Source organism: Acyrthosiphon pisum, chromosome A3 (assembly GCF_005508785.2).
Source record: "Acyrthosiphon pisum isolate AL4f chromosome A3, pea_aphid_22Mar2018_4r6ur, whole genome shotgun sequence".
NCBI classification, from domain to species: domain Eukaryota; kingdom Metazoa; phylum Arthropoda; class Insecta; order Hemiptera; family Aphididae; genus Acyrthosiphon; species Acyrthosiphon pisum.
In genome coordinates, this window is record NC_042496.1 from 1,038,309 (window position 1) to 1,049,352 (window position 11,044).

At 29.1% G+C, this 11,044-nt stretch overlaps 1 protein-coding gene across 1 annotated transcript; it reads right to left on the reverse strand.

Annotated features, from left to right (window-relative positions):
* Positions 1–6,387: 6,387 nt before the first annotated feature.
* LOC107883125 lies at positions 6,388–10,838 on the reverse strand. Its single transcript, XM_029491373.1, has 3 exons — positions 9,690–10,838; positions 9,464–9,614; positions 6,388–7,524 (listed from the first exon to the last, which is right to left on the reverse strand). The coding sequence occupies exons 1-3, from the start codon at positions 9,867–9,869 to the stop codon at positions 7,259–7,261; spliced, it is 597 nt and encodes a 198-aa protein (XP_029347233.1). The 5' UTR covers positions 9,870–10,838; the 3' UTR covers positions 6,388–7,258.
* Between the last annotated feature and the right edge of the window lie 206 nt (positions 10,839–11,044).

The window sequence follows — 11,044 nt, forward strand, 5'->3', positions numbered from 1 at the left end:
CATTTTAATAAAAAAAAAAAAAATGTTCTTTCAGTATGAACTTATTCCACAAACATCAAGTTAATTGAACTTAACATTTGTAGCAGTGTACGTTTGTAAAGATTTCAAAATGCTTAAAAGTTTTCATATGCCTGGTAACTGTGATGTTATTCGTTTAGTTTCGTGCATAAAATAACATAGGTACACCCAAAGAAAGTGCCTGGATGGCTGGATCCATCAGTTGTGTACATTTGATGGGCACGGGGGTGTATGACTAATGGACCGTGTTCATTTTTTATAAATATTTTTTTTGCATTTCAATAAGATATATTTTATTCATTGAAGGATACTTTTAAAATTCAGAAAAAAATATGAGCCCTGTGAATTTGGTACTCAAATTATTGGACTTCGAATGACAACGAATGTTAAATAAAAATAATTATTATTACTCGACTGCAACTGGCGTAATTACGGGAAGGGGGACAGATTTGGACGTCCTATCCCTCCCCATGACTTTAATTTCTAACTGAAGAACCATATTTATGTACTTATTGGTACTAATATAGTTTATTTTATAGAAACAACAAATAAAAACCCAAATCCCCTATGGTAGCTGAAACTAAAATAATATTACTTCGTAATAAACACTAATCACTATTGCAAATTGAATATTGCACAAATATATTTAAATAATGCAGTTTACCTCGATTTTTAGAAATTGTTTTCGAAAACCTATAGGTAATAGTTATATTTCAACGATTTAAGTACAATATGGTGCAATCAGAATGTTTTGGTTGGACTTAGTTCTAAAGTTATAACTTTTTGAAGGGAGCAATTTGAGTATTTTACATCCACGCAGATTATTCCACGTATTTACTGGAAAAAGTACATTTAAAACTCTATTAAATAGTATGTAATTATTTATTTTTATGTATAAATGCATTTAAATGTACCCTACTTACATTATACAGGTCACAATAGTTGGACTGAGAGGTTTTTATGATATAAACCAATTTTTTTTTTTTTGGTTGTTGGGGGTAAATGTTTCAATCCTCCCCCCCAAATATGAGCAAATTACGCCACTGCGACTGTCTAATATTGATTATGAGAGAATAACATGGGACATAGTGTAATAGGTACAATAGGTAATTAAATATAGAATATATAGTAATAAACGATCAAGTACGGGTAAAATATATATTTAATGGGTTTGTCCTTATTTGCATGTCAACAGAATATCAAAACTACGATCGATGAGGTCATTGACGAGTTAAGCCAAAAATGATAAATTTGGATTTTGTATTTAAAATATGTCGATGACTATAACTATTAACTGCGTCCGTACAAATAATATATTAAAGTTATAATGATTAAATGTCACATATATTTGTAATATGCGGTACATATAAGTGATGTTGCAACAATACCTATGGTGTTTTCGCAAAAAAATATTTAACATCTCAGGCCTCAGGTAATGGATTATATATATATAATGTTGACAATTTATTGTGAGTTTATAATTCTAATAAGTTATCAGAACTTTAAGACAACTAAACTCAGATAGTGAAGAGGCAGAGCTTCCCCTCGAGTTAGTTAACTCTGGACAAAAACAAATCCTCTCCCCTCAGAAAAATAAAACCAAATTTCAAATTTCATAATCTTACCTATATGAAAATAAAATAAAGTATGACTATATCAGCCAGAGTGCCAGAAACTAAAATTATTCAAATGCTAAAATAGGTATATTATCTATCAACATGTGTTTTTAAACTCACTTTTTTTTATATTTTCTACATTATTGTTATAGTCACTGCCGTTATATCTTTCAAGAGATTGACTTCCGCAATAAAAGCTTTTTGATAAAAACACATTATGAATAGGAACACGACAGGTTATCAAGGTACGAATTCTGTGTCAGTTTTTAATTCAAAAACCGTGGTTACAATACTCTTATAATAAGCAATGATAAAGATTATAGGTACCTATATTAAGAATGTTAATCCGTCAAAATGAATTTAAAAAACTCAAAACATTTCGTTCTATCTGTATAATATTTTTTATAGTATTTAGTGCATTTTGTATATTATACCTATACTAAGTAATAAATTCCTTTCTCGTGAATATACTAGGAAGATAACTCGGTGGTCAGTAATTATCATATATTTTATTGTAAGCTGTTTTAATAGTTATAAATTCAAAAAATTAATTATGACAGACCATTTATCTTTACATATATAGAGGTCTTAATTTTTATGAATTTAGAACTATGTTTTTTTTCACATATGTACGATTTATGCGCTCCTATTAACGCATTATTTTTCCCGAAATAAACCACAAAGTATTAATGTTTGACCACTTTTTGTTGTTAATTATATAAAGGATCAAAACCCTCGTAATGGTTTTCGTTTTATTCATCCTTGATACCCACAGAATGTGTTCCACGATCCGATTTTAGAACAACAATATTCTATTGTATTTTTAATTCATAAAATCTATTGTACCCCGTACTGATTAAGAAGATATATATAATGTAATCTCCCATAATATATATGCCATACGTGCTTGCGGAAGTTTTTTTTACGTTGTCAATATTCGGTCTGCAGTATAAGCGATTCAAGAAATATGAACAAATTTTATTCAATGCCTAACAGCTATCATTATTAACGTGTACTTCGTTCGTGTCTTCGTTCGACCAATAAATACAATTATAAGTTTTCCCTATTGAACTCATCACCTACTATAGTCACATACTCACATTACAATGTATAAATTATATATAACAGTGCAAACAAAACAAAACAGATACCTAAGGAGGTACATAAGACTATGCCCAGCTGGCAACGTCTTGAGCAGTTTATTTTTTTACGTTCATATACGCGTTGGGGGAGGGTTTATATTAGATCCCACTTATAAAAATATGTTAAGTATATTATAAAGAGTATGATAAATAAATATGGATAAACATTTTATAATAAAAAGTCAAATTAAAACAAATCCAATACAGTGTGTTTATGCAGTGTTGTTATAATAATTATATTATTCTTAAAAACAAAAACAATATATTACTAAATTGTATACAAAATGTTTGGTTCGCAGAAAAAAATATTTCAACTTCAAAATCTTATTTCTAAAACAATAAATCTCAAAATGTATGTATGAATTCTGTTTCTACTAAAACAGTTTATTTTTTTTTTTTTTATTGGTGCTCTATCTAGAAATGAATTTATTATGTTTATATTCATATAATCATTTTTATAGTTTAAATTTTTGTTATTAAAATGTATTCATATTAACTATTATAGAAGTATTTATTCTGAATCAGTTGAATATTAATTTTCTGAAAACAATCCTTACATATAAATTGTCTTCATGTTATGAAGTTTTTGTCTTTACATCCTTATTTCATGGACAAATAGCACGTCCCCTCCTCTTTTTCATGTTATATTTAATTTACCTGTATACAAATTATTAAAAAAAATACAAATCCGAAAAAATATATGACGTTGTGACGCACGGGGGTAAATATGATCCACTCCAACTTTGACCAATATTTTAATTTTTGAAATATGTTAATACATTTTCATTTATTAAGGTACAACTTTTATGTGGGTATTATTATTTATTATGCATTGGCTTTATTTTTCAAGGGGGTCAACTAGACCACACACGACTACTTAAGAGGGTTTTACTACTTTGAAGATTAAAAATCAGTAGATACATATAATTTAACATTATTTTTGATTTAATATTAAATCTATTGAAAATAAAAATACAATTCACAATTCGATCTTTGAATGTTGTATTTTTTTTACTAACAGAACTTCATTAACATTAGCCATTACATTAAATATAGATTGTTACCTAACGTGTTTATATATAGAGAGAGCGAGCGAGAGAGAGATCACCTATGTGGCCTTTAATAATGCATTTATTCAAATTCTGATTTTTAGAAATGTTAAATATACTTAAAGACCATATTTTTAAATCCATAGTTTTTGAATACCCGTAAAAGGAGTGTCCTAGTTTCCTTGGAAATACAAATTTTTATAATGAAAACTATTCTATTTTATTGTAAACTAGCTGACTCAGCAATGCAATTTTTGTGATTGTTCAACTCTTTTTGGGTGTAACACGGTGTGGAAACAAAGTGTAAATTATATTATATTTTAATTTATAAACATCCTGACCGGCGTTGTCCGTGAGATTCACTAGTGATTATGCGAGCAGTATATTATCAGGTAGGAAATCTACCTGTGGTAGATCACAGACCCTGCGTGGTGCGTACGTAGGTTTAAAATTTAACTCTAATGTATTAAAAAAATGCAAAAAATTAGTCCACCGAAACCGTGGTTCGGACTCGAGACATTCTGTACTAAAATACACAGGCTAATTATAATAATTATTAAAACCAATTACAGCCATTAATAAAAAAAAAATGTCCATCCTAAATCTTAAAATCCCTGTTTTAGAATCTCCCCAGGTTGGAGCTCTTATTTACCTTTTTACGACAAAATGTGGCCTATCTTCCCCGAGGTCAAATCTATCTCTGTACCAAATTTCATCGCAATAGGATGAATTGTTTAGGAATGCATAAAGGGCATAGAAACATGTTTTGTGATTTATATATATAGATTATTGTGCCGATAACTTTTTGAACATTTTTATGTATCTAAATAGAAATTTAAATTAATTAAATTTGAATTATATAACTTAAGGTACGTCTGTTTATGTTCTATGTAAAACCATAATTAAGGAATAAAATTAACTATTACCCTTAGGATATAGATTCTAATAACGCAGCAACTTCTTGTTTCAATTTCTATTTAGATAGGTACATAAAATCATAAAAATTTGCAGTAAAGAGTATGCCTCATCTGAAATAAAAAATAAGCCCACTCCTTCGATGGTATAAAAAATCTAAGAATTTGGAAATATAGGTCTCTAAGTATATTTAAAAATTCCAGAAATCACAGTTTTAATAAATGCATTATAAAAGTTTAAAAAGGGTGATGCTTTGTAAATCAATTTCTAAGTACAATATGGTTTTATTAATTCGTCTAGTCCGGACAATCCGGTCGCTTTGAGGAAGTTAATCAGGTTATCTATTAAACTTTTGGGGCCAACTGATTCAATTTAGTTGTTAAGCTGATAATATATAACCCTGACCTATGTCCATATTCAACTATAGGTAATTTTAGATGCTTAAGTGTACCACTAAGTACGAATTTAATATTTTTTAGCAATTTTAGTTTTATTGACAATGTGTAAGTAATAATGTGCAACTACCTACTCTAAAATGTACCTCATTATAAAAATAAGGTTAATACCACTTCAGTTGTCTTTATTTGATTCTACAATATCATATAATATTATTTATTTAAAATACAGGTGAATTAATTTCTGTTTATGGTTATACCTACATATTTCATTACCCATTTAACAAATAATTTTATTTATTTTACATTTAAAATTCCGTAATAAAATATGAATAAAACTTACTTGCTTACTTACATCGATATGTAATATTTTGTTTTAAGTTTGGTATTTTCCAATCATATTACGTTTAGTTGATCAAACGAAATTGCTGTATAATTGACTGATTCACATAAAATGTAATATTATCAAATGACATGTATTTAAAAATAAATTTGCTCCCGAGGACATTCGAAAATAACACTTACTCGTATTCTGTAAAAGATAACACAAATTCTGCTTTGTATAATAGTATCTATGAGCATAACATAATATGTATTTTTTTCCAGTAATTAATATGATTCATAACGTGTATAATAATAATAAATTGTAATGTCCCGATTTGAGTAAACAACAAACACATTCCTAGAGATGACGAGGTCTAACACTAAAATAAAATGGGTTTATGTTTGAAAAATAGTATGTTTTTATTTCGATAAGTCGGTATTTTATACTAGTTTACAAAAGACATTTTTAGGAATATAATATTTGGTTGAATAACAGACAGTATTAAAGCTTTGATAAATGAACAAATTATCAGTCTACTTACAACATAAGTAAACTAGTATTTTCACTTATGTAGCTTTGTTTCCTGTAATGCACGATAAACTATATACTTTGAACTTAGAGCAAATGTAACCGACTTTAATTCGTTTGAACATAATTAAAGTTTCAAATCGTATTTATAACTCATCATTAAGTTTAGATGACAAAATGTATAAGTAAGACTTTAAATATAAAAAAAAAAATCATAAATACATGGTAGAAATTAGAAACTATTAAAGTGTAATTATTGATGTAAAATACCTTTATATTCATGAAGTACGATTAATGTCTAATAATATTATAACTACACATAAATTATTACAATTATAAAATTATTACAATACGAAACATATTCATAGACAATTAAAATATTAATAATATGTGGATTTTTCTTTTGATGATCTATAAATTATAAGAGAAAGTTTTAACAGCGCTGTATAAATAAATAATTTTATTTCGTCATAATACATTTATCGCAATTCGCATTACTTCAGGCTCTAGCTGACAAAACTTAAAACACTCGAAAACAGTTCATTATTGTTTGTCTGGTATTTAATTATTGAGGCATCAAACATTCGTTGAAAGCATTCAGAGCTAAAATTGAAAATGAGTTATTCATTTATCAGAAATACATTTACTCGTTAAACGAGTACCTATGTATGAGAATTCACCGCGTTTTTGGCATTGAACAAGGGAAGTCAATTTTTATCCTAAAGCAATTTTTCAAGACATTTTAATATTATATAACATAAATAGAGGAATAAAAAAGTACCGTAAATAACCGTTTACAGAAACAAAATTGGAAAAGAGCTGTATATGTCACCGATACAGATTAACCATGCATGGATGTCTAATACTACAACAGGTGAGGTTATAAAAAATATACAATTATATTATATATAAAGGCAATAAAATATTTCAAACAGAATTGGGTTCAGAGTAACGTTTTAGATTCTGAGTGGAACGATGAATGTATTTTTTTTATTATGACGTTTATCGTTTACGACATTATGATGACCAAAATAAAAAGATTCTAAATAGTTGATTTTCCAAAAACAGAAATTAAAGTGGGTAAAATATAAGTATTGAAGGAAATTTCGTTTCAGGTTTTTCAGACAACGCTCATCATACGTGGCCTGTAAAATGATAACTATTGCCTATATGCATTATTGTTCTGTATTGTTTATATCGTGATATACATAAAAATAAGGATGATAAAAACAATAATAACTTCTTTTTTTCTTTTTTTCCTTGTTAAGCACTACATGGGAGCCATACTGTTTACACATTGCTTGACCCCCATGTAGCATCGTTTATTTAATAAAATGTACATACATCTTTGTTTTGTTTTGCATGGGGCTGGGTACACTTTCCTCGGCGGTTGCTGTGTGATAGTGTAGCCTCGGCCCCGTGATGCTTCACAATAATTTTTACAATAAATTTTTATGACACGGCCTAAGCCGCAAGGGGATAGTCGGAACGGACATTCTGTGAGGTCCTCTACATGGATCGACGATACAATAATATCTAAAATGTATAATTTCACAAAACTCTTTTAGACGAAATGATTAACAGTTGAATTTATTTTTATTACTTGTATACTGTATATAATAATATTTTACATGATGTATTTTATATATTTAATAATCAATAATTGATAAAAAAAAAAAGCATAATTGAGTATTTTAAACAAAAAATGCTTATCATAATACTATTATAAGTATGATAGCTTTGATTTTATTGACTATAATATTGCTCCATAAATCAAATAATTCATATTATAATATATGAACACACATTTTTTCGGTCGTTTTAGTAACTAGTTTTTAATTTAATTTTTTTTTAAATGTATTCGTTGCTTATAAGTTATAGCAATTATATTTTACAAAATTATGTAACTATTATACATAAATTATAAACTTAAAATCAAAAACCCAAAGTTGACAGAGAAAGTGAATGGGAAACGTTAAGCCGATCACCTGCATATCATGTATGGTACATGGACGACTGCATTTGAATGCAATAATATAATACTTCAACGTTCTTATATTGTTTCATTTAATTTTGTACACTTGAATACGATGTTCGATTCAAATCTTTTGTGTCCGAATGAAATTGTTATTAGTTTCCGTCGCTTTCATATCAATTGTTTTTATATTCTTAAACACATGCATCTTCTCAGCTGGGACAATTAGATTCATATTTTCATCGTATTGTTCGTTTCCACCAAGATGGCGTTTCCCTCGGGGGTTACAATAGTTGATAATTAGTTTTAAACCTTACAAAGCATGAAATTATACTTCGAAGTTTATCCATGTCCTTGGACGCTCATTATTTTTCCCAAATCAATTCCAAACGATCTGCATTACGTATTATCATAAATTATTCCGTATTATCACTATATTAAGTATATTATTATATTATATTCCTTATAATTTACAGTTCAAAATGGTCGTAAAACGATTTTTCATCAACCATCGTGCTTTGCAGTCATTACGACTGTTTATACGTTGTAAAAGTATTTATTATTTTAAATTTTAGTCTCGATAAATCGTATACGTTAATAAAGTACCTGTATTTTCTAATCGTTCACTATCGAAAGTGGAATTCACGATATGCATTGATTAGAATTTATGCATTTGTATTTTTTTAAATGTATATAATAGACGGTATCCGTCAATATAATAATAATTTTAGAAGCTTTTTCGTACAATATTTCTCTATATAATTACGTAACGTTGTTGAATAATGGTTATGAAAATTAAAATGTTATGCGGCTAGATTTTTGAATAATTATGCCCGTGAAACCCATCTCTCGCGGTTACCTGCAAGTAATAACTAACCTGCTCGTTCGACAATAAATTGAAAATCGAACACATACAGTTTAAAGATAATATGTAAAACGTATTATACTATTATGTATATGTATTAAAACTACGCGAAATCGTGTAAATTGTAAGCTCTGGTCCGTCTGTGACACGTGTTGTGCCTTATCGGTATGTACGCGTATATCACCGCGACGTGTGCAAGATAAGTGTCGGTATAAAGGCCACCTCATACAAGTTGTCGAGTAAAGTGTATAATATTATACCTACAGCAATACATATAGGTGCATAAAACAACTGCAAATATTATTATTAAAAACATATATATTTTTAAATTGCACGCGTCCCCGAAATAGAAACGTGATTGGGGTGTAATATCTAAAAGTTGAAAACAACGAGGCGTTTTCGTTTAAGTTGATAATTATCATATTGTGTATGCCCCACTGGGAATCAATTTCACAAATTGAAAAACTTTCGACGCGACTAAGTTTTTGAAACGGTAAGACCGCGTAGGTATAGCAGATTAGGTTATATCACTCTATATACCAATAGTTTACGACGATATTATATATACCTGCACCGTTCCTCGAGTGTGGTGTTCTTTTTTTCGCCGTTTAATTATAACCAAAATCTACACTAACCCATGCTCGTCACGAATTCCGGCAACCATTTTTTTTCGCTCGAATTCCGGCCTGTTTTCCGCCACGGGCGCATCATGTAGTAATTCTGTTTGGTCATCGATTCTACAAGTGACACTTGAACTTTGTTCACGGTATCCCGGATATTTTCCATCTGGTAATCACATAACACTTACGACGATAACATGTTGAATAACGTACTCGCACCCGTCTAAAACTATATATTTACCGTTTGTCTGACCACGTTCTCGTCGACCAGTCGTGAACTGTTCAAAGGGAAAGGCGCTGGAAAGTCATAATACATTATAATGTTATACAATATTGTATAGGCTAAGGATGCATAATTCGACTGATAACTTAGCCAGATACCGATCGCAATTTTATTTACAAACATTTTAATAAGGGACATAATATTTTTAGCATTTTACAGGAAATCAAAATACAAATCATTTCCCGAATGAACCGAAGTCCAGAAATCGTTACAAAATAATATGATTTTTTTTTTATTATTATTATTATTTTAGGTAGGTACTACGATTAAATCGTATACAAAATCGTCGATTTCGAAGTTTGTCGAAAACATATACTGTTTAGTGTTTACACTCGCTTTGGGTTCAATACTATGCAACCACTGTAATATATACATTTAAAATCCTATTTAAACATGTACCCACTACCCATACAACAACTACGTAATAGTTTACTGCATCGAACCTCGAGGCTCGAAGGATCCAACTACACTCTGCGCCCGAATTGAAAAATATACATTCTAGAAGTCATCTATAGTATTAGGTAGGTACCTATACTACTATAGGTACAATACCGTGTAATTTTGTATGGTTCAAAAATAAAATCGTAATTGAAGCGTTCGTAGTCCACGTGTATGAGTGTATAATGACCGCGGGTTTGTAATTTAAGTGCACACTTTCTAAAAATTATGTATAGTCGTATAGATAAATAAACAAGGCGAGGTGGTATAATAACAAACATTCGACCGACGTGAGACGATCTCTGGACGTCTTATGTTCTCGTGGTTTTTTGTTCAATTTGTTGATTTTCTTTTTGACAGACAATTTATCATATCCCGAACGTTACCAAGGTACAGTCTACATAATATCATTGCTATGATTTCGTTTTCGTGGTTAAGCACATTCAAATTTAAAAATTTGGATTTTAACACGACAGCTCATCTAGACACACTGGACGAAGACTATTATATGTCTGAATAACAATTATGGGGTCAAGGTGATGATATTCAAGTGAACAAGCAATAACACAAACGATTTACTAAGCTAATTACTTATGCACGCAGTACCTACATAATTTTTACACAAATCGCATATTATACAACTTTTGATTTATTCGTTTATATTTTTTATATTATGTGCATAAAGGATAAAGTCAGTGTTATAATTTAAAAACTTAAGTTTTCGTTTCATAACAGCAATGTTAATTTTTTAGAATCACAAATCAGTGGGTGCAATATTATTGTTATCATTGTATTCTAATTTATTTATTATATGTACAATATATATGAATATAAAAGGTTGTTTTTAACTCCGAAGTATACACTGATTCAATAAG

Excerpts from the sequence above, each read along its gene's own strand:
- LOC107883125 (XM_029491373.1), bottom strand. The coding sequence starts at position 9,869 with ATGTCCCTTATTAAAATGTTTGTAAATAAAATTGCGATCGGTATCTGG. Across the intron at positions 9,615-9,689 it reads AGAACGTGGTCAGACAAACG|ATGGAAAATATCCGGGATAC; the intron begins GTAAATATATAG and ends TGTGATTACCAG. Across the intron at positions 7,525-9,463 it reads GGAATTCGTGACGAGCATGG|ATATTATTGTATCGTCGATC; the intron begins GTTAGTGTAGAT and ends TATACATTTTAG.